The following is a 23,673-nucleotide window of genomic DNA, read 5'->3' as shown; positions in this document are numbered from 1 at the left end:
TAGTTATTTTCGGTAAAAAAGCGCTAAATAATCGCTAAAACTTGTTCAAAAATCGCTAGATTTATCGCTAGGCGCTAGATCCATATTTTTTGGCTCTAAACCGGATGAAAAATCGCTAGATCTAGCGCGAAAATCGCTAAATTGGCAACACTGATCCAAAAATATCCGACCGACCGGTGAACAAGAGCGCCTATGCGTGTTCTACTGTTCGTCCACTGGATACGCCAGCTCATCCAACTTCTTCAACTTCTTCAAATCGAAAGTTGCTAATATATACTAAGCTAAGTCCTATAATTTTATGGTATCGCAATCTTGTGGTGTTTGGAAATGATGGAAGTAAAAGTAGGTAACCAAAATTACTCTTGCATGTAACGGTTGATTTCTGTTACGCCTGACCGAATGTATATGTATCCAGGCAACTAAATGCGTAGCCGTTGCTTCTATTCAAGAAGGTGACGGCGCTTTTGACCATAAAATCGTGATTTTGATGCGTGAATTTCGTGAGCGCCTCGTGCAACCGAGTAGCTTTCGTTGTAATTACACGTAATTCCTTACTTGCTGATGGCTGCTGCTCCTGAAGTGCATGCTTACCAAGTGTATCCAATGAGCCGAATACCAATGCGTGTCCGAAAGAATAACGATAGCTATGCCAGAAACACTCGTGATGCAACTTACTCAAAGCAACTGTCCCCCCTGCAGAGGCTGCAACAAGACTACCAAGAAAAATTGCTATTGGAAAAAGAGAAAAAAATATCCGACATGTATGAAAGACGGAACGACGAAGCCTTAGCCAAAGTAAGGAAATATTCTGGCAAAAGGAATTATAATGATCAAATGGCTGCTGCTACTAATGGTCATAGACAGGTCAAAAATCTTGGAAGCTATGCGGAATCACATAACAAGCGAGTAGTGGTGTCTTCCGCCCGGGATATTAGAATACGCAAGCCACAAAAGCTACCACCGATCGGAAATATTAAAAAGTCAAGTAGCTACCATACAATCAATAACCACGAACCTTACGCCTCGCAAGGAGCGCATGCACGAGTCGATCAACACAGTGAAACGAAAAGCAATTTCATCAGAGAAGAACCCGAAGTCAATGATGTGTACAGCCGCGGGTCCCCTCCTCCAAACGTCAACCACCTTCGGCTATTGAGAGAAAAACGGCAACGGCACAAGCAACTTCAACAGCAGGAGTACCAGGCAAGCCATGAAATGCCGCCTTCCAAGACAAAGTTGACAGATTTTGAAAAATGGCAGCAGGAACAAGATGACAAACGATTGGCCCGGCTAGAGCGACATCGTTTGAGTCAATTCCCCCAATACTCGACGAACGATAGTAACCCTTACAAACCCAAGGAAACCAACTACTCGGATAGGTCCAAACATGACCACACAGATAAACCGCAAATGTCAAGAAAAGTAGCCACGAAAAGGCCTACTCGTAGAGATACAACAGCAGAGATCAATAGAAGAGAGATTTTAAGACAAGGCATTTCGAGTACACAAAGAATTGCCGAACTAGAAAAGGAAATTCTTCGAAAGCAAATGGACCTGCAGAGAATACAGGAAGGTGAGAGTTCAATGAAATCTCCAAGCAGAGATAATTACAATTCCGAGAATGACTCTGACCATGAAGCGAATTATCCGACGTCATACGCTCCAATTTCAAAACCTGTCAAAGTCACATCTAAAAGGCCCACGCACGAATACAAAACCAGCACGACGCCTTTCGAAGACGAAGCGGAAGTCGCGTTCCAAAGAAAACCTGTCTTGGTAAGAAGAGACGCAAGTCAAGGGAGCAGTAGAGGCCGCTTAACTCCACAAGCCGATAGAACATACGCGGAAAATAAACGCAACAGTCGCAAATCACAGAAAAAGACATCCGTGGCACCGACTGCTGTGAGCAAGAGAAAAGCAAATCCGCAGATGAACGCAGCAGAAGTGTTCTCGCACGATCACGCTTCCGCATATCCGATCGAAAATATCAGTGAGGAGGAACGTAACGTCGTGTTGAATCTCAAGGCTTGCGATATTTGTGGCAGGAAGTTTGCGAAGGATCGGCTTGAGAAGCACAGCAGAGTGTGTTCTAAAAATCAAGTGAAAAAGAGGAAGGTGTTCGATATGACTAAAGCTAGAACGCATGGCACAGACGCTGAGAAGTTTGTTAAGAGAAGGGCATTCAAAAGAAGTCCGACGCCGGTATGTTACGTCGATTCGCTATTTGTATTACTATCGCGTTACCCAATTAGATGTGCCCAAGTTGTACCTTTTTCGTACTTTCTTACTTCAGTAATCTGAACAATAAACGCCTGGGTCATGCATAGCAACAGTTGACCCGTATTTAAATTTCAATGATCCTCTCTTCTTCAGACATTTTTCAGTATGTAGATGTCTATTATCTTCTATAATGTATAGAATCGACATTTACACAGAGGTGGTCAAAGTAGTCAAAAAAGCTACTCAAGTAGAAATAGCGACAGAAAAATCTACTCAATTACGACTAGAAGTACTTCTTCCATAAGCAACCTAAAACTACTTGAAGTAGAAGTAGAATTGACTGACTTTAAATCTACTCAAGTAGGTAATAGTTGTGAAAACGATCGTAATTCGTTCGCATTGATTGTCAAAAGCTGCGAGTTGAGCAATGCCAAAGGTGCAGAGCTTGATTCATATTGATGCATACCATGAGGTATCCAATTTTCGACAGCATAAGCGTTCGTCCGCATGATGGGATGAAAATGATAGTATTGATATGGAAATGCGATATACTGGTCTTCTTCTTACTCGAACAGCGCGTTTTGAAAAATATCGTGGTATGGCACCCTCCCCCATATTATAAGGACCGTAGTTTAGTCGAAGAGCAATACGGAGAAGTTGTATCGGATACGGTGTAAACACTTTGCGCGATTAGTAAACGTTAATAAAAAATATAGTGGATCGTAAAAATGCCATATTGTGTAGCTTTATACTTCCTTTTACACTTAAAAATGTAAGTTCTCCAGGAAAAAGAAAACTAATGAACTACTGACACTAATTAGAACTCAAATTATGATACTGGGAATTGAAAGTGAAATATAAATAATACACTTCTAAAAGCGGAAAATGTATTTCATGTCGTTAGTCCAGAAAGTCTCAAAGGTTAAATGCTAAAACAGTTCTAAAGCTAAAAGTAAAGTGAGTGCCCACTGTTCCAGATTAGGACACGCCATGGGCTGATAGACTACAATATGATAAGTAAATGCTAGATTGCGAAACATCAGTTTCAAACGTTATGATGGGCCATATATACTGTGATGAAATATTTCATATGGGCTACAATGCGGTGCGAACAGAACCACACAACCCCCTACCTAAATTATATTCAACGATACTTTCGTGAAATCATATTGGTCACTCCGCAAAGCGCGATGAAAATTCTGGGCTTTACTCAACTTTTCTGAAAATTAAATGTTGATACTCCGTGAAAACAGCTTAGTAATTCCTCAGGCTATCTTCCTGATTGGAGGATTAGGCTACTTCTACGTGACAAACTGAAAATAGTGAAAAAGTAAGTAAGTAGATCCCAAAAGATTATGAAGTAGAAGTAGCAAAAAATAGTTCTACTTGAGTAAGTACTAGAAGTAGAGGAAAACTACTTGAGTATTTCAAAAAAGTATAAGTACTTCGTTACTTACCACCTCTGCATTTACATTTGATTTAGATGCAGGCTCAGGCTCATCTTATATGAACATTGAACAATAATTTACGCCCATGAAAAATGACAGACACCAGGAACACCATAAGATTGCAGTTAAGAATTATATATGTCCCGAAGTGTCATCAATTAGATATTTGCTCAATTTGGCTAGCTTTATTTCTGTCAATTCACAACAGGTCATGGAGCGATACAAATTGCAAACATTGGTGGTAAATACAAAGTGGCCTACTTCATTCATCAACATTAACGTATAGAATGCGTCGTGGATAATTTTCATAATTTTATCACTGTACTCCATTCAAACATTGAACCTGGATAAAACCCAGAGACGAGACAACAGTTTATGAATTGCTGGTACATTAGCCCAATTAACCACGTGTTGCGAATAAAGATGTAGCCTGATTTAAAATTGCTGAAACCTGAACCACGAAGGAACTTGCCTGCCAATATGTACTTCTAAAACTGCGCAAATTGGTTTGGTATTCTGTCTTCAGAAGCAATGCTACTAGTGGTTGAGTTACATTTTACTGGAATACTTGATTCGCTGACCAAGATGATAAATTGTTACATTTTTTAATTGATTTCAATCCCCCATTTTCCAGCCTGTAAAGAAATCTGACTGGAGAAGAAAACACGAGGACTTCATCAGTACGATAAGAAATGCAAAACAAGTATCCGATCATATTGCGAGAGGTGGAAAGGCAACTGATTTACCCCCGCCGCCACCGTCCGAGAATCCCGATTACGTCAAATGTCAGTATTGTCAACGACGCTTCAATCCCACGGTTGCTGAACGACATATTCCACGGTGCAAAGACATAAAGTCACGGCCAAAACCGCCAAAGCGAAAATAGTTGCTGCTTCACAAGCGATATCAAACACTCCTTTGGCAGAATTCATCATCCTCATCATCATACTGTTCAACAGATATTCCCGGCATCACAATGCTTGCCGCAACAACATCGGTATTCATTTGCGTCATTCCAAAATGAAGATATCGACGGACTATATTGATTTCATTGCACACTCCGTAGTGTGCGTTGAATCAAGTTTTAAATTCAAGTCATCACTTGCAATACCAAATCTAGACGATTCATTGTGAATTTTTCTTCTTAACATCTGTTGCTAGTAGCTATTGTTTGCAATGGTAGTATGTAAGAGGCATGAAATTGTAGTCCATTAACCCAGGATATCTTGATTGCAAAGAAAAGTAATTTCCTGGCGCCACTTGATACCAATTCTAGGTATTTACTTGCCTTGCCAGGTTGCCCACTAAGCCCAGAATATTTTGCTAACGGTCAGACCAAGTTTGCGCCAGAAAGTGTTTTACTCAGTATCCAAATTGTTTACAAACCTTCTATTTCTAGTTGTACTTGGAACTTTGTATTGATTGCGGACATATCAGAAGATGATTTTATATAATTCAACTCATACAGATTGATGTAAATCTTCTACATGCTAATTGAAAATACATATCATTTATGTGAAAGCACTTACTGTTGCCACTGAGCATACCCACGAGCCTTGATATCTTCAACCAATGTCATTCTACCTGCAGTTTCTCTCATTCTAGGCAGGACAAAGTTATTTACAAATACATTCTTGACATATTGTCTCGAACCGGAATTTTCCAGAAATGAAAGTCCGTTCAACCTTGCACATCGATCGGTCACTTCACGATTGAACTGCGTTAAAAATTCAAGTATGAAATCAAAGCAATTGTGAGTTTGTTCGTTATATGCCGCAGCCGTCCACGACTCATTGCATAGGATTTGCAATAACATCCTGACCCACATGCTCCCCCAAATTCTGGAGTCGAGCCTTGGAACCTCATACACAATGACACACTCCTCCCAACCAGTCTCATCCACACCGATTCCCCGTTGATAGTAGTTCACAACTCGCCCTGATCCATCAGTTACCCCAACGTGTAAGTCATCCTCCTGCTGTGCGGCTATAGTCCACTTTCCTTCCGTCGGTTTGAGAAGCACTGAGTGTACGCCATGTAAGTCATGTCCGTTTACGAAAGGATTTGTGAGCGAAACAACAGGAGGTATGTCTTCATACATTATTTTCTCACCACAAATGGGACACACATCCGGTAGAGTTGAAAGCGCGATCCGTTCGCAATGCCTTATGCTGAAGAGCTCATCCATTTTTATGTTCATACGCTTATGCTACATTACCAATCTGGAAACACAGTGCAAAGTAGCTAAGGTCATTGATTAATGATTATATATTTTCAAAATGAGTCATACGAAATGACTGACAACTACATTTTGTTGTTGTATATGAAAGATATTGGGATACTACAAAAATTGAAAAGCATCGCTAACAGAAACACAGCCAATAGTGTAAGACAATAGCACAAAGTTGCAGAGTAATGTTCAATTCATTATCAGTTGAAAAAGTCATCATCGTCTTCTTCGTCATACTGCCGAAGCTGTTGGTCCCACTTTGAACTTCCACCAGTGTTCGAGAGGTATCCGTCTACCCGTTCCTCATCAGAGTCTGTCTCCCAGTCAACTAGAGAAATGAAAATATCATCGCATGCCTCATTCAGTGAGAAAAAAGCAATTAGGACCAAACCTTTGTGCGTGCGATGAGACGCGACGTTTTCCCGTGGAAGCGTTGACGACCTTTTGAGGCAGTGAAGTTAAGGTAGAGTAAAATAGGACTGTGGCATGATACTTACCTTGTAGAGAATTCTGTGGGAATTTGCAGTGGCTCGCTGCGTTTCGGACTTGAATCGGCACTTGCTGCTAAATTTAAGGGGGAAAAATTAGTCGCCTATCAGAGAACGCATTGCTGTTATCATGCTCCTTGGCTTAATCGGTGACTACACAAACAATGAGGAAGAAAATGATAGGCGTGCCAGAAGCATAAAGGTAGCCAGGATAAAAAGATTTCCACAAGATATTTCAGCAATGGCGAGATCATTAAACATGGACTGGTAATAGAAATCACAATATCTCACATTCGAAAGCGGCCTGAGAAAATCTTTGTATGGGATGGACTCGCAATACAGCACAAAGTCGATTGCTGATTGTTCTGTATCGTCAAATCCTAGCAGCTTTGTAGCTAAGTCACAAGGGCCCGAGTCACAAGTCAATCTCACTTTTATAGTTTTGACTCGAATCAAGTCGAGTCATTTCCAATTCACCACCTAGCCAAGGCAGCGAGCAGAGGGTCAAGTCAGAGTCATGGTATTATGACTCGTGTCCAAGTCATTGTGTTGTCTGCTCAGTTTCCAGTAAGAGTCTAGTCAAAACCACTTCTATCGAATAAATAGATATAATATCGAATGGTTCGCATTTATATTACACCAATTTTCCTCACTTATAGCAGATTCTGGACGCATTTTCAAGTACCAGTACCAATAGACGAAATACCAATAGTGTAGTTACTTTACTTTTCTTCGAAATTACAATGAAATGTCGGTCTTGGCCGTCTGAGTCTCGGTTCATGCGCAATGACTCGAGTCCAAGTCGACTCAATACAGAAATTGAATTGAGCCGAGTCATTTCCGTATTTTGAGAAAATCACTCGAGTCAAGCCGAGTCATCAGAAAATCGTGACTCAAGTCGAGTTATTACAACCCTGAATCCTTTATGCCGAGATAGCTCTCAACTATCTGTTGACCAAGAATAAAATCATTTGATTCATTATTATTATGTAATTGGCTTGGAGCTCCACATAAGGAGGCTCGCGCCAAATCTCAATACTTTCTAGCATAAACAATAGACATTACGACTTGGAAATTGCACTGAGCTCTGATGCGAAAAGTATGGGTACATGGTACACTTCCTATGATGACCCGAGTTCGTGAATGTACAATGTGCGTTCAAGCATACTGAACTATAATGACCTTCACTGTTAGTAACATTATAAAAGGACAGGTTACCTATCTGATTTTTCTGCTTGTCAGTTGATCTATAAAACAAACATATTAATGAATAAAGAGGTCAAGACTCGGTAATGTTAATCAGCATCAATGTGACATTGATTACATACCTAGGAGTACCGTCACCAGAAAAGAGTTCCTCGAATTCATCTTCGTCACTCTCTTCCGAGATCGCATGTCCAGTGCTGTATTGTTTCAACATTGCTTGGTAAGCTGCTTGATCTGAGTCAAAATGTCAGTAAGACACCGGTGTTAATGCTAAACTTAAATTTCACCACCTGTTAAAGGCGGATTTGAAGAAGTGGCAACTCTGTTGGTTGTGTCAGGCAAAGCCGAGTCCGACTGTGAAGACATTTCGGAAATGAAGGAATCGGAGCTAAGCTTGCTCTCGGGTCTCTCTGCAACATAAAATGAGTCAAACATTTTTCTTATATACTGAAAATGTGAAGCGTATCTTGAGTGGAGGGTTTCATATTTCGGATGGGCGGAAGACTTTGTTAGTGACACGCGTGACCAAATTTCAAAATTCCCTTGTTTTCGATCAGTCCCCTAAATTTTATACCTCAATAACGATTTACCCTTGGTTTTATTTTTCATCAGCTGCAACGAGGTGCCAAACTGCCCAAGTGCTCATCCATCAAGAACAAAATTGGTTAAATGTGCACGATTCCCACAGCTTCGATTCTGGTTTACCTTCTAAACGTAGTGACAAATTTATGATAACATTACAGTGATATGCAGTGGTATATTTGATGATTTCTGAGGGCAGTGTATGTTATGTGATTTGTGGTGTATTTACTACATTTCAAGGACTAAGCTAACTTGCAATGGGGAGAATTTTCCATATTTGGCCATTCTTGTTTCTGGCCAACAGGCACTTCGATCCAAGTGATAAAAATTGAAATAAAGCACGGGTAAAACGTAAGCCATGGGAAGGTGATTTGAGACAAGAAATATATGGAAGTTGGTCATTCCTGAAAAACCATAATGTCATATTATGTACACTGTACAAGTCCTCTCCTTGCCTATGTGTGATTTGTGATTCGGCATTTGCTACTGACTGATCATGGTAATGAAAAATTGTCGAAGACAATCTTGTACGTAGAAGATCAGTCTTTTGCAATTTCACAATTGAACGGCAGAAATAGCTCATTGACCAGTTGAAATGCATTTTCTATTGAAAATTTTCCACTTGGTATACATTAAGTATCAAACATGAGAGTGGTTTAGATTCATGTATGGATCCCTGCAACAAATAACATGAACACCTCACCCTGAGATACACCAGGTATGACGATCTCCTTTGGTGGTGGTTTGTGATGTGCTGGAGATGTCTTGTTATCTCTTTCCGGAGAATCCTGTAGACGAAATGAAACGACGTAACATGAGAAATACTGTTCAAGTATTGCGATGTGACAAGAGTACAACCTCGGAACTTTGCTGACTATGTGCTGTAACTGAAATGACTTTAGGAATCGGTTCAGGATTTTGGCTTTTATCGGAAGATGGGTGCTTCGATTTATTTAGTTCCGTACTGACAAAACTGTCTTCCGACGAAATACTGAAGTCAACAGAAGCATTCGCTGAAAAAGGATCAGAAACAAGTGTCATAGAGAAGGTTCCATTGCGACCTATATTCGCATTACGTCAGAAACATACCGTTCCCCTGTGCTGCTGCGGTTGGAATTAAAGTCACAGCCCGTTGAGGTGAAGCGGGGCTTGATTTTGTGGATTCTTTTGACTTGACGGAATTTCTATCCGCAAACTCAGGAGGTGGTGCCTGCACCAGCAAAGGCTCTAATGGGTAACATTCGGTATCAGTAGGCTAGTAATTCAAATAATACATCTGCATTCTGCATAGTTTACCATTTGCTGGAGGTACTGTTGAGTTCGGGAATACCTTTGAAGAAGTGCTTTTGCCAGAATCTGACAGAATATGTTGCGGTGAAGTTCTCACTGGATCTTTGGTTTGACCGATTTGCTGAGATATTGGTGCATGATCTGTAGAATCGTGGTTGCATTTTGGTGAGGAAACCGATTGCTTTGTGACATTCCTTTCTTGTAATTGTCTTTTAGCGCGAGCGACCGCCACATCTTTGTGCCATTTCACATACATTCCTTTTACCTTCACATCGTAGTCCATCTAAAAACGATCGCATCCTTATAAGACGCGCGATGGCAGCTTGGGTATGGCTCTTATAAATTTGGTAAAATCCCAAATGCATCGTTATTGCAAAAGATATTGGGACATATTGCAAAATCTCTTTCCAAATAGATGTCTCAACACTAGACATATGCAATTTTAGACACAGTAGGTTAGTAATGGCAAGCCATGTCAAAGCCGAAAAGTCTCAGTGTGAGTAGCACTTAAACAGTTTAACTGTCAACAACAAGAGTTTGTGTACCACCCAAAAATAGTACATTGAACGTTCTCTCATTCGAAATTTCATGCTGTTGACGTCATAATTTGTGTTACAATTGTTGATATACAATGTTCTTTACAATTCTCTATTAGTTGTTGACGATTACCCCTGACGAGTGCCAGCCAAAAATATTCGGGTTTATTTCAATATGAATATACTGTTCAATTGTATATTGAAGTTATGTACCTCCAAGAAGCTCTTCAAACAGTTTACTAGTTTATTAATTGATAAAGATAATTCATTTAATATGATTGCATGTGATTGATGAAATTTCATCTGATGGATTCCAGTTCTTACCTAATAGCTGCTGTTCAAGAATTCACAAATCATCAAATAATTGAAGAATAGTTTTGGACAGTAACTTTGTGATCGAATCAGAATGAATGGCCACCACTGCAGTTGTTATACAATAGATAGTCTAACATAAATCAGTAAACACATTGACAACATCTGTTGAGGCCATTTGCAACATGCCTTCATTTTTTTTATCCTTTTAGTGTGAGATTCCATACTAGCCAGCTTAATTTCAAGCTGCTCAAAATCTCGAAGTAATTCTTCATTCCGTTTGCGGGCGGCTTTCTCTCTTTCGCAAATTTGCTGCCAGTAACTCCGCAACTTGGCTGCTCTCAGATTCTGAAGCTTCTTGTCCGAGTTCATCATGGCAAACATCTCCCTTTCCAGTTTCAGTCGTTCTTTTTCACTGAACAAAGGATAATTGAAGAGAATCTGTCAGGAACCTGCAGCATACAATACTTACACTTCTCCTACTCTTTTTTGATACATGACCTGTGAGTCGTAGTACGAGACTTCGTCCATGTTGGTTATTATATAATATAGTTGGATTCGTATCTACTAACTTGTGGCTGCATTGCAAAGAGTTGAAAGGGAATATGGGTCATGGAAATGCATGCAACCGGAATTGAGATGTGATAATAATCAATTCCCGTTTGTAATTTTTGCAAGAAGGCAATATAAACAGTCAAAACTCCTCCAGGGTTGGGGTCCATCACCATCACCTCGACCATAACGACACTAACCCTTAATCGCCGGCGGACCTTGTTGTGAACATCACTGATCTTATTTTGAACATGAGATTGCCTTTATTGTGAACATAATCAAACCAACCCTCTTCCAAAATTTAGTTGAAAAATCCATCAAATGATTAGATATGTTTGAATTACCAACATCAATCTTTGCTATTTGTCAAATTTCTTGGTCATTCCACCGTGAATCCTTGGCTATTGGAACCTTTATTGTTCAATTGCAATGTGAATCCTCGAATCCGTGGAAATTTGAACCCTGATTTTGATTTGGAAGTCAAATTGCTTAGGAAATATAGGTATCTGGTGTGGGGGCTGTCTGATCAGTGGGTGCAATATCTGGTATGATGTCAGGGGAGAGCATGGATCTTGTTGGATTCGGATTTCCAAGCCACACTAGTGAGGGGGAGGGGAAGTATTGCCATGGATGTCATCAGTGAATAGTGAATACAGATATGACACAATTATTAATAGTATATTTAAAAGTCAACTTGAGTATACTTGAGACCGGATTGACTTTGCTAGCTCTGTCTCAACGCAACTATAGGTCACAATCTATTATTTCAATCTATAAACTTACCCGAGCACTTTTTCCGACTTTCACATTTTACTTCTACTTGAATTAGCTTTGGAATGTCTTTTGAATTGCTTCTTATATGAGTAAAAATTTACATTACTTCTGCTTCTACTTGAGTAGCAACGGTATATAGATATTTTAAATTGGCACTAGCCCAGAGTGGAATTAGTGGCAACGTCACCTGCAACTTTCTGTTTAATTACCGTATATTATAATCAAGTAACGCTTCTGTCGCGCAACTTATTGCAGAAAACAACAGCCATTGTTTCCAGTCTGGGCATTACCATGACAATCCTGACATCATTGTGTGCCAAAAGCTTCACTTTCCCTTTGCAGGTTTCAGGCATGTATCGGATACGATGCTTATTGGTTATGGTGAAGTGATGAAATTTGCTAACATAAATATATTATCATATCCAAAAATGGCTGATATTTCAATTTGCGCTTGCACTGTTTCAACTGGTTGGAATTGAGCCAAATGACACGGCTGCGGACTATAACTTTGCAGGCGTACAACATGCGTGCTGGATTCTTGACTAAGACTATAAAACACCACCCCTGCCTTTTAAGTAACGTGCTTTCTTCTCTGTGCAATTAAGCAACATTTCGCGGTACTTCTTCGGTAGGACGCCAATTTATATATTACTGTGGCTTCGTACAGTTACTAGCTGTAGCTGTTACCAAATAATATAGCATGACTTCCACATTCTTTGGCTTTACTATCACTGAGCTTTGAACTATAGATAACTAACCTTCCGTAGGACGTAGGTGAGTTATCTATATTTATTTGAGAGACTTAACAGTTATCTCAACAAAATAAATCTCTTAAACTCAAATCAATATGGTTTTAGAAATAACCACACAACCTCTCAAGCTATATTACAGGTTACCTCAAGGATATATGAGCCCATTGACTCTAAAAATGTTGCCACTGGTGTGTTTTTAGATCTGAAAAAGGCATTCGACTGTGTCAATCATTCCAAACTAGTTGATAAACTTGAATTCTATCGTATACGTGGACTTGCAAAAATGTATTTCGAATCTTACTTAAATAATAGGAAACAATTTGTTCATATTGGAACAACGCGTTCACAATTACTACCCATACAGACTGGTGTACCTCAGGGATCAGTTCTCGGGCCCCTGCTGTTCATAATTTACACCAATGATATTGGTCATTTATTTGACAATGACATCACACTGTTTGCTGATGACAAAAATTTATCTGATGCATTTGACAACATTAACACTAAGCTATCGACAGTGTGAAAATGGATGGCATCTAACCAACTTCAGCTCAATGCCTCCAAAACCAAAACCCTCGTGTTTCATACACAAGTCAATCGCAGTGGAATTATAGCAAATAACGCACATCTTGATACACATAAAACTGTTAGATATCTTGGCATTATCATTGATGGTCTGATCATATCAACAATATAAAAACTAAAATCTCGCGTGGTGTCGGGGCTCTCTATCGCCTTGAAAATTTAATTCCTCATCAAACTCTCAGATCAGTCTACTATGCCTTAATTTACTGCTATCTTATTTATGGGATCCTAGTTTGGGGACCTGCTGCGAAAAAAATCTGCAGAAATTGCAAGTCTTGCAAAACCGAGCCATACGAATTCTCTGTCGGAAATCTAGATATGAGAATTGTAATAGCATGTATCGTAGCGTTGGAATATTGAAAGTGGAAGACGTTTTCAAATTTGAGGTAATGAAATTCATGCATATAGCTATCATCAGGGTGAATTGCCACTATATTTTGATAATCTGTTCAAGATACCTTCAGATACCCACCAACATCATACCAGATTTTCTTCTAACTTGTCTCTGTCTGTGCAACACCACTCTACCAGTCTAGTACAAAATTCAATCAGTTTTATTGGTGTCAATGTTTGGAATAAGCTGCCACCTAATCTCCGCAATTTAGACTCTTGTGCTTTTAAAAAACAATGTTTTCATTCTCTTATCTTTAACAACCGCTAAATTGTATTTGTGTTGTATTTCAAATTGGTCCATGATACTGTGTCTTATTTTTCCTATCGTTCGTTGGTTTATTTTAATTTTTTTTTTTTTCATTAGTTATCGACTGTGAAAATTGCTCCTGTCCCAGGTGGCTCGGCTCTGAAGACTATGTCATATCGAGCCTCCCGTCTACCTTGCATGTCGCATTTCACTGTTACATTTTTGTAGTGTTATGTTGATATGTAATGTATACGAATAAAGATTCTCTCTCTCTCTTTAAACACTACCGTACGCTGTCCGTACCCAATGCTGTTTATTCAAGCTATGGGTAACCCCCCAAACCGACAGAATAAGATGACTCTTTTCTGTCCGGTTCCGGTCTTTTGTGCATTCGGTCCATGTTTGTATTCGACGTCATATTCAAAAACACTTATAAATGATGAATTACAGTTTTATTGGGAGCAGAAAAGCTGCAATCATAGTGTCCTATATGGTGTCGACACAAGCAAATCTCACGCCTCAGTGAAATTGTATCACGTCACAATTTCCATTTAGCTACAGGCAATTTGACGGTTATTTTTGACCGGCTTGACGAGCATTAAATTTGGTGAAACGGATATCAATCGAAAACTGACTCTGCACTGATTACGAAAATATAAATTTTATTCCGCTCGTGTCCCTGGAACTCCTACAATCAGCCTCGAGTTTTTCATTGTTATGGAGATTGGCATTGGGACGCAACAATGGTGTCTGATTCTATTTCTCTTGAGCTACTCTCTCGTTTCGCCAGACAGCATTGTTACGTCCTGAGCTACTCTCTCGTTTCGCCGGACAGCATTGTTGCGTCCCAATGCCAATCTCCATAACAATGAAAAACTCGAGGCTGATTGTAGGAGTTCCAGGGACACGAGCGGAATAAAATTTATATTTTCGTAATCAGTGCAGAGTCAGCTTTCGATTGATACCCGTTTTACCAAATTTAATGCTCGGCAAGCCGGTCAAAAATGACCGTCAAATTGCCTGTAGCCAAATGGAAATTGTGACGTGATACAATTTCACCGAGGCGTGAGATTTGCCTGTGTCGACACCATACAGGACACTATGCTGCAATCAAATTACACAGTGAAAAGGATTATCATAATAACATGTGCTGTAATGTTTCATGTCATATCGTTCCGATCAGAATGTTCATTGCAGCGCAGTACTCATGGGTTGTGGTACGAGACGGGCGTTTCTGTGATGACAGTTGTCGTGGTTCGTCCTTCTGTTGGCCTACTGTGGTACTCAGCTAAAAATTCAACGAATATTTACAGTTAATGAACTTGATAGCCGATAAGGTAACGCATAAGACTAACCGGATGCGGCAACAAATGCCCACCCCCAGATTATACTCCAAATCCAGCCAAACAGAAATATCCAGACTGTGAATAATTGAAGCCAGCCAATCCAAAAGTTCAGACAAAAGCAACCCACTTTGTCACTAGCCGACTGTCCGATGTTCGCGCAACAAAAAACGCTGAAGGATGCGATCATTGTTCCTGAAATTCAGTTATAAAACTAAAAGAATAAATATTTCGAGCACACTGCCGTCAATGATTGGCATACCGAATCCAGGAAGACAAAAGTTGATGACACAGCAGAAGATGGCTAACGGCATGGGCATAATTGGTATGGCTCCTCGCAAATCGTCGTACGTATTAGTGTTCATTTTTGTCACTTGAGAGACGTATACCTGTTGTCCTTGGGCATTGGTAGTGTAGTAACCTGTCTGATGCACCACTCCAGACGGCGGAGGAATCGCTCCCGGCTGTGGATATGCCTAGGATATGAAGAACCCAGTATAGTACATCTTCAAGTCTCTAAATTGAGATTTGACTTGTTGTTTCTTCTGGTACTATAGTCCAACGCCAGAGCTGAGCGGCTACCGATCGCGGACTATATATCAAGTGGCGTGTACTCGTCGTGTTCCTACATTTTCGTGTGATTCCACAAAGATCACGAAAATCAAATTCCATAATGAACTAGGATGCACATTAGGATTATGACTTCAAAAAATATTTTTGCCTGTAGCAGGAATTAGTGAACAATTTGATATAAATTAATAAAATTATAATCATTTTGTTCAAATCGAAAACAATTTCCCGCACAAACTATAACTTCAATTTTTTACACTGGTTCAAATATAGAAAAAATTTAATTCAAAGGTATTCTTTGCTACAAATTTAATCTTTTTATATATGTCCTTTTGCACTTCTGGTAAAGTTCATCCATCAATTTGACTTCCCTTTCTGTTATTATGATAGTGCCAGGGACATCTACAACGTACATATCCGACTTCCAATGGGATTTTAGGGCACTTTATCGCTGCAGGACATTCGAGCGCAGAGATAGCATCAAATAATCTTTGGTATATTCCAGAGCCCGACCGATATTGGATATTTCGGTCGATACCGATCAAACCGACATCTCACACCTTGACCGAGAACCCCAATACATTCAGTCGATCTTCAAAAGAAGTTGGATATAGATGAGCGTAAGAGCATTTATTTGAACATCTTTACAGCTATTGTTATACTTGAACATGGAATAAACAAGAAAGGCTACATCTGGACACCTGGTACGTGTAATAAGCTATGTGAAATATATCAATATCCTCAATCGAGTGGTCAAAGAATATAGTTTCGTACCGCCATGTTGTGACGTCACGAAAATTGCCGATAATTTTTCGGTTTCAATGGCCGATGCCGAAAATTATTTCAAAGTGTGATATCGTCCCGATATTATCGGCGAACCGATAATCGGTCGGGCTCCAGTATATTCCATCTATAGACATCTGGTCAGAATAACAGGCTTGCTGACACGCATTTGCGATGAATAAGCAATAAGCATGATGTCTCAAGAGTTACTCTCCATCTGGGTACTTGGAAGTACGGAATTATAGCCCTTGAGCTCCGGCCGTCTCGCATCGCGTAGAGATGGAAGTTTATGCCATTTGATTAGTGGTAATCTACTATTTTCTCTGAAAGAGCGGCATGCTCTGCACAGCGCATAGATAAACTTAAAATCATCCCTCCGTCCTCGGTTTTTTAATATTTTCATTTGAAATTCTGGCTTGGTGGATTTTACCAAGTTTTCGTAGTGTTTTACCATATCATCTCCAAATTTGTAGCTGAGAGTTGGATTTGTTGAGGATGTTGGATTGAAAAACTCTGATATATGCTTTAAGAATTGATAATATTATGTTGGCAACCAATGTATTGTGGTTTATGAAAACCCTTGCTCATCACTGCATTTAGCAGATGCACAACAACGCCATTCCGCCGTCCAGTATCAACAGATACTGAGTCACCTATGATATGACATTTTAAAATTTTCATCATATTCCTCTAATCGGTTTTCTAGACCGCTGAAGATATGTTGAGCTCTACTTTCGCCTTTTCGAACAACCATTTCGATTTGTGTCAGACTGAATAATAGTACAAACCCATTTTATGTATACAAAAAGATTTCCTCTATAACCTACAAATTTCTCATTAGTGCGTGTTGTTTCGTGCGTGTAACTGTTTATTTACGAATTGCGCTGCTACTATAGTACCGTATGTCCGTATGGTTGCCAGTAAACTCGGCCCGCAGTAAATTCGGCCAGGTAAATTGGGCCCCATGACATCAGTAACTTCGGCCCTCCGAGAATATTTTATTAAAATGTATTACCGACCGTTAACATGAATTAATTACATAATTATACTATTATTAAGGATTTGGATATCAGGGCATGCGTAGATCGCGTAATCGCGGGAGATAGCGCGGATATTCACGGGGACCGAATTTACCGAGGGCCGGATTTACTCGGTCAATTCGGCCCTCGGAGAATTTTGTATAAAAATGTTCTACCAACTATTAATGTGAATTAATTACATAATTAAACTATTATCAAGTGATTTATAGAGGACAGGGTATGCGTATAAATATATATATGTATATTGTATATATATATATGTGCAGATGTTTACGGGGCCGAGTTTACCGAGGGCCGAATTCAATCGGTAAATTCGGTCCTCGGAGAATTTTGTGTAAAATTGTATTACCAACTAATAATGTGAATTATATTACATAATCATAATTTTATCTAGTGATTTGGAGGTTAGGGTTAGGATTAGGATTAGGGTTAGGGTTAGGATTAGCGTTAGGGTTAGGATTAGGGTTAGGCTAAAGGTTAGGTAATATTATTGTAACTGTTATTGTTACCCTGGCAGTGGCCGAATTTACCGACGGCCGAAGTGACCGCGGGCCGAATTTACCGGGCCGAATTTACCGCGGGCCGAGTTTACTGGAAATCTATCCGTATACTTGATAGTTTGTTTATAGAGACTGTAGGATGGAGCGACGACCCATTGTTCTAAGTTTAGATCCGTCACGCTTGACTTTGCGGAGTAAAATTCCATTCGCGAGAGTCCGATTGTCCTATTTTACATGTAAAAGTATAGGCGATTTCGGAAATACATGGACGAATTTGACCGCCGAAAAAGGGTGGAAATATTCTAGCTAGACGTTTCAAATTTGGCATGTTACGAGGAAGCATCAATATGTTCTCACTATAAAAATTTCACAACTGGCCTTTACCCAGAGCACGTTTAAAATCAATTTCCCGCAATGCCTTATTCAGCGCTAAACTCTCCGCGGCCGACTATGTCCGAATCCCACTAACTCGTAGACAATGCTATAATTGATAAGGCTTTATGCGGTAACTGAGTGGCCGTTGAAAGCCGCTGATACCGATACAAAACTGCTCAAACTATTTTCTGTGCATAAGCAACCGATGAAAAAAACGAATAGCCTACACGGAAAGCGGATGAAAAATAGCGACGAAAAGATTATCACTACATCCAAAAGATCAATATCGTAACACTGTTTCATCGGGCATTAGGCCTATGTTACATTGGAAGACTGTACTTGTTCGTTTTGAAATCTTCTTTTCTGTTCACTAGGCTACATCGCATTGTCTTATATCCCGTTGAACATTTCGCGTCTTTAGCAGTTAAAAATAATAGATCCGCCGCGGCAATTATGGCCAAAAACTGCGCTATCCCTGGGTGTACCTATGTGAACATTCCGCGTAGTGATCAATCTCGTAAGAGGTCCTTATTCACGGTACGCAGCAATGGCCAGCCTCCTTCTTTCCATCAGGGACCCCTCAAAAGGAGATCGTATCAAGACGTTGCTCCATAAGGAGACGTAAGTAAAGCAGCTGTCTCAACTTCAACAGAATTAACAGTGTAATTTATAATAGAGCCGCAATCTGCGAAAATCATTTTGAGAGCGACATCATTCAGCTCAAAACCAGAAAGCAACTCAAAGTGGGAGCTCTGCCTAAGCTAAATTTGCCTGAAAGATGTAGCACAATCATAAAGGTATGCAGGGTATCTCTCACTCAAATCAAGAAACCAATGCACCAAACGATTCCAATTGATATATTTATTCATATAGAAAGAAAGGAAGATAACTTTTCCAAGAAAAGAGTTGCCAGAGACAGTGAGGCACAAAAATATTCCAGATTTGGTACAATCAGCTTCTAATTTGAACAGCAAAATCTGGGGTATAGCAGGCCTGATGGTTTGATATCACGAGTAGATTAAATAGCTAGATATTGCTTCTTCATTTAAGGTAACTGGGCATTCTATAAACTGAAAGGTAGACTGCACATTGAGAAGCATGGTATGGTAGGCTTACCATACGTCCTCTTTTAAGAGGATTTGTCCTCTTTTTTGACTTTTTTGAAAGTGTCCTCAGAGGACGCCCTTTTGTCCTCTTTTTTGAGATTTTGTCCTCTTTTTTGAAATTTAGGTCAGATTTAGAGCAAAATGCGAGTGATATGCCGCAAATTAGCACAGAAGTGACGCTCCGGCGGATATTTTTTCGTAGTGAAAAACGGTGAAAGTAGCTCTGAGCTAAAAGATGCCCTTTTTTTTTATTTTCAGTCATCCACCTGTCAACGTGGAGAGAAAAACTGTATTTTGAGTTCTGGGCAGAAGTGATGACCTTTTTTTTTTAGTTATCCGCCTGGCAATGTGGAGAAAAAAAAACGTTATTTTTAGCTCTGAGCGGAGAAGATGACCTTTTTTTTAGTCAACCGATCACAAAGTGGGAAAGATTAACCGGTTTTTGAGAATTTCACTCCGGTTTTGCAACTTGCAAATTTCTGAAAAAGTGTCCTCTTTTTTGATTTCCAAAATATGGTAAGCCTATGGTATGGAAGATGACATAGTGCCAATAATCAGGTTAAGTTAATGTTAATTTCATTATATTGATTGAATTGGCACGCATGAAATTATATTCATTTTGAACAGGGTTGTGATTTCCAGCATTCTATCCATTGAATCAGCAGCTCTTCACGGCTGGAAATTCTGTACGGACCAGCTTCTTCATATCGATCTGAAACATTCAACCCTTCATAACGTCTTAGGTCACCTATAAATTACCAATATATTAGAAAACTCGCATATTACAAGTTATTTATAGAAAAGCTTGATGAAGTAAGACTTTGCACCGGAGTTCAGGAATTGACAAAGCATACAAAGGAGCATATAATTATGAAATGTTGGAGTAGTATTGATAAATACCATCAGTACCAACGTCACAGAACACACCATTCAAGCGTTTGACAAGTGGAACAATAAGATTCAATTCCAATTCCTCAAATCGTGGTCCACACCTGGAAATAGAATGACAATTATGGCAAGCAATCTTCAAAATGTCCAATTTGTCCATTATTCGGTCGATGTCAATTTCCTCAGTTGGTGACGGGAGCTTGCACTTTCCCGTGCTTCTTGAGTTCCCTTACGGTGGAAAATATGGCTTCACAGACGTCACAACTTATTCCACTCCACTCATCCAATCCTTCAAAGCATTGGGAAATTTCCTCCTCGGTGATGGATTCCCAATCCTCCCACAATGATTCTTCGGCCATAACTTTTACGAAAAAGTATCGGTTATAAAGGAATCAGAATTTCTGTGAAAGCATAATACTCAGAATCTTATTTCCGTTTTGCTAATCAAATAACAATTACCATATCGGAACAGTAAATGAAGATAGCTCGCTAATTCTATAGTATCACAGCAATGTCCTCCAATAGTACGGTAAGTGACTTATATTTTCTCGTCGGCAAGTTAAAATACATACAGATTCTGCTGAATGACGCCTTCCAGAAGGACCATGATATGGCATACCCACTTCGCCTGCAACGAAATGCCGTTTCATTTTCATCGCCTGCCCTATTATTGTATCTTCTATAATCATATAATACGCCACTATAAGAGCTATTATATCATAAATCCTCGCTGGTAATCACCGACCGTGCGCATTGTGCAGCGATTATATACCGGTATATTCATCGCTTCGTACGGCAACAAACGCAAGACCGTCACGCACGTATCCAAGATATTCACTAATCAGGCCAAACATATTAAGACGTCCAATTAGTCACAGAGTCCGTTATAAGTATTCAACCTCCAATACTCCGACTCATTCCCATCGACAACCATGCATTAAACCAACCGAACACTCAACTTTCCACCGTCTGAATTCCATGTGGGATTATTAATCGTACACGTAACAATGGGTAGCTCCCTCCGCAAAGCGGAGCGTGACCAATCTAAAGGTAGTTGAAAATGTTATTGCGCGCAGTGTAAATAGAGTAGTTCAACTTATATAGATATTTTGGTATATCAATGCACTAATACCGGTATAATATCTCATATTTATAGTATTATGGGCAATAATACCATAAATATCCATTTTTACAAGATAATTGCTGAAAAATCACGCAAACAAAATATGTCGCGGATGAATATTAATTAGGCATTTAAATCAGTCGTCACTCCATCCTACTATAGATTACTAACCTACGGATAGATACGCAAGTACCGTCGTTACGCTCCGGCAAGCAGTTACACTTGTTGCTGAGCAATCTAAAAGCAGCATAATTGGCGGTGTTATAACTTGCGACCCGAGGGGTGAAATTTAATGAAACTGGTCTTAATCGAGAGCTACTGTCGCACTGATTCTGAGAATACAAATTAAAATCTTGTCAGGGAAATGGAACCACGTCAAAACATCCCTCAAAGTCTGAAAATCGGCATTGTTCTGAACAATCGCTTGACGAAATTGGCATTGTTACGTTCATCGTGTTGCGGCGGTGCCATTGTTGGAACAATGCCGATTTTCAGATTTTGAGGGCTGTTTTGAGGTGGTTCCATATCCCCAACACGATTTTAATTTGTATTTTCGGAATTAATGAGGCAGTAGCTCTCGATTAGGACCAGTTTCATTACATTAAAGCCTTCGGGCCTCAAGCTATAACTTGACCAGATATGCTGCTTTTAGATCGCTCAGCAACAAGTGTAACTGCTTGCCGGAGCGTAACGACGGGACTTGCGTATCTATCCGTAGGTTAGTAATCTATAATCCTACAGTCTCTATAGTTTGTTATTGTTGCCATTGGTACAATGCGAATTTCATGGTCTGTGATTTTGATTGTTGCGTCATACTTCGCCTTTTTGGTTTTGCCTTTAAACCTGTTTAAATCAGCATTAGTGTGCGGTTAACTCTTGAAAAGAGGCACCCGAAAAGTTTTCGAGTTTAATAAATATTCTGCTACAATGGATGTTGTATTGAAAGCTATGTTTATTAATTATTTAATTTTGACTGTAAGCAAGAAAACGATCGGATTAATTCAATCTGGGCAATCAAAATTTACCAGAACACTATTTTCAGTTAAATTCAAATCAGTCGGTATTTATATTATATAGTCTGTATCTACAAAAAAGCCTATCCTTCATACAGTGAAAACAGGAAAATTTTTGTGCGGGAGGTTTTTGTTTAACCAGTCTTAACTTTTGTTAATTTTGAAATCAGGATACCAAAGTTCTTCGTTTGTGACTACAGTCATAACCCAAATGCACATAGGCTATATTATTTACTACGCAACAGACGATAACACGGGAATCAGAGACGAGCATGCTGCTACATTAGTCAACTATATCCCAATAATAAAAAAGAAGAATAAAAGTTCGAACTAACTTGGTATTGCTGCGGGTATGGTGCGGGGTAGGACATAGGCTGCGTGCCCGTGGGGTAGGGCATCGGCTGAGTGCTCGCCGTGTACGCAGGTGGTTTTGAGGACATCGCCTCCTGTCTCGTTTCAACATCTGAATCGGAGTCTGACGACGAAGAAGAATTCGTCATTTTTATATCCTATTATTTATTTAGGAAACTGGAATGGATGCTGAAATCAGGATAAACCATAATCATATAATGGCATATATAACTTATAAATAGGATACGATAGCTTTATAGGCTACATCGCTTCGTAAACAAATTCGAAGATAACGAAAGAGGCGAAGGACATGTCATATGGCATTCTGCTCCCTCCTACGAATTACTATACGAACTGCTAGTAAATGTAAATCAAGTGTAGAGGCATTTGAATGCACCGAAGTGGAGTTCGACCTTTGATCAGCCACTCGTCACAGATGCCAGTACCACGACGAGATTTATCCATGGTATTGGTACGAGGTAGGCCTACGGGTACATTATGCCTAGCGTAGCCTATACACTTCTAGCACGATTATTATCAGTCACGCATAAACAATAACATGGCAGTGGAGCCAAGCCTATTTTCTCTTCTACATTTTGGATTAGATTATGAAATCGTTTCGCCAGAAGTTCTACACTCTACATATAGCCTCACACAATTGCTGAAATATTTCTCCATCTAAACATTTCATCATGGACGCATGGACGCCTGGTTCTCTGTATCGAAGCCATGGATATAAAGGACTATATCATAAACTATACATATATAGGGCATAATGCTACATTATACACTGAGAGAATCTCACAACAGACTGGCATGAAATATATTTGAAAACTGTTGAAACAGAAGTACAGCGTAATTTGTAAACGCTTAATAGAATTTGACATCGGCGAAATTACTTTTGAAAGCAATAACCTTCCATGCCAAGCCTATGACGTAAATTTGATGTTCAATAGTTGGAAAAGC

The 23,673-nt window shown here is 39.6% G+C and overlaps 3 protein-coding genes and 1 long non-coding RNA gene across 5 annotated transcripts in view; 1 reads left to right on the top strand and 3 right to left on the bottom strand.

Moving 5' to 3' along the window:
• Positions 1–23,673, bottom strand: part of LOC145441360 (uncharacterized) — a 370,726-nt gene that overhangs the window by 242,261 nt on the left and 104,792 nt on the right. The window lies entirely within an intron of this gene.
• On the top strand, positions 416–5,192 carry LOC145441343 (uncharacterized). Its single transcript, XM_080319187.1, has 2 exons — positions 416–2,202; positions 4,303–5,192. The coding sequence occupies exons 1-2, from the start codon at positions 562–564 to the stop codon at positions 4,552–4,554; spliced, it is 1,893 nt and encodes a 630-aa protein (XP_080175313.1). The 5' UTR covers positions 416–561; the 3' UTR covers positions 4,555–5,192.
• On the bottom strand, positions 5,890–12,390 carry LOC145441345 (uncharacterized). 2 transcript variants are annotated; one of them, XM_080319188.1, is made up of 12 exons: positions 10,785–12,390; positions 10,502–10,727; positions 9,471–9,747; positions 9,264–9,401; positions 9,033–9,187; positions 8,878–8,962; positions 7,883–8,002; positions 7,715–7,826; positions 7,605–7,633; positions 6,396–6,462; positions 6,290–6,339; positions 5,890–6,226 (listed from the first exon to the last, which is right to left on the bottom strand). In XM_080319188.1, exons 1-12 carry the CDS (start codon positions 10,841–10,843, stop codon positions 6,099–6,101), a joined length of 1,446 nt encoding a protein of 481 aa, XP_080175314.1. In that variant the 5' UTR covers positions 10,844–12,390; the 3' UTR covers positions 5,890–6,098. The 2 variants fall into 2 exon arrangements, with proteins under 2 accessions (XP_080175314.1, XP_080175315.1); XM_080319189.1 differs by having other exon boundaries at positions 6,396–6,459.
• Positions 13,997–23,192, bottom strand: LOC145441346 (protein stum homolog). Its single transcript, XM_080319190.1, has 4 exons — positions 22,692–23,192; positions 15,221–15,434; positions 14,971–15,153; positions 13,997–14,903 (listed from the first exon to the last, which is right to left on the bottom strand). Exons 1-4 carry the CDS (start codon positions 22,854–22,856, stop codon positions 14,821–14,823), a joined length of 645 nt encoding a protein of 214 aa, XP_080175316.1. The 5' UTR covers positions 22,857–23,192; the 3' UTR covers positions 13,997–14,820.

The sequence above is a fragment of the Botryllus schlosseri genome, chromosome 6 (genome assembly GCF_051294905.1).
Source record: "Botryllus schlosseri isolate E-star chromosome 6, Bs_hap1, whole genome shotgun sequence".
NCBI classification, from domain to species: Eukaryota; Metazoa; Chordata; class Ascidiacea; order Stolidobranchia; family Styelidae; genus Botryllus; species Botryllus schlosseri.
The sequence above is the reverse complement of the archived record's forward strand: the minus strand, read 5'-3'. Positions and strand labels throughout refer to the sequence as shown.

Bases quoted from the DNA above. Each gene is read 5' to 3' on its own strand.
- LOC145441343 (XM_080319187.1), top strand. From the start codon at position 562: ATGGCTGCTGCTCCTGAAGTGCATGCTTACCAAGTGTATCCAATGAGC. The intron at 2,203-4,302 runs GTATGTTACGTC...CCCATTTTCCAG, and splicing joins TCAAAAGAAGTCCGACGCCG to CCTGTAAAGAAATCTGACTG.
- LOC145441345 (XM_080319188.1), bottom strand. From the start codon at position 10,843: ATGGACGAAGTCTCGTACTACGACTCACAGGTCATGTATCAAAAAAGA. The intron at 8,003-8,877 runs GTGAGGTGTTCA...TTTATGTTGCAG, and splicing joins CATACCTGGTGTATCTCAGG to AGAGACCCGAGAGCAAGCTT. The intron at 7,827-7,882 runs GTGGTGAAATTT...ATTTTGACTCAG, and splicing joins TTCAAATCCGCCTTTAACAG to ATCAAGCAGCTTACCAAGCA.
- LOC145441346 (XM_080319190.1), bottom strand. From the start codon at position 22,856: ATGACGAATTCTTCTTCGTCGTCAGACTCCGATTCAGATGTTGAAACG. The intron at 15,435-22,691 runs GTTAGTTCGAAC...TTCATATCCTAG, and splicing joins CATACCCGCAGCAATACCAA to GCATATCCACAGCCGGGAGC. The intron at 14,904-14,970 runs GTTAGTCTTATG...TTGAATTTTTAG, and splicing joins GGCATTTGTTGCCGCATCCG to CTGAGTACCACAGTAGGCCA.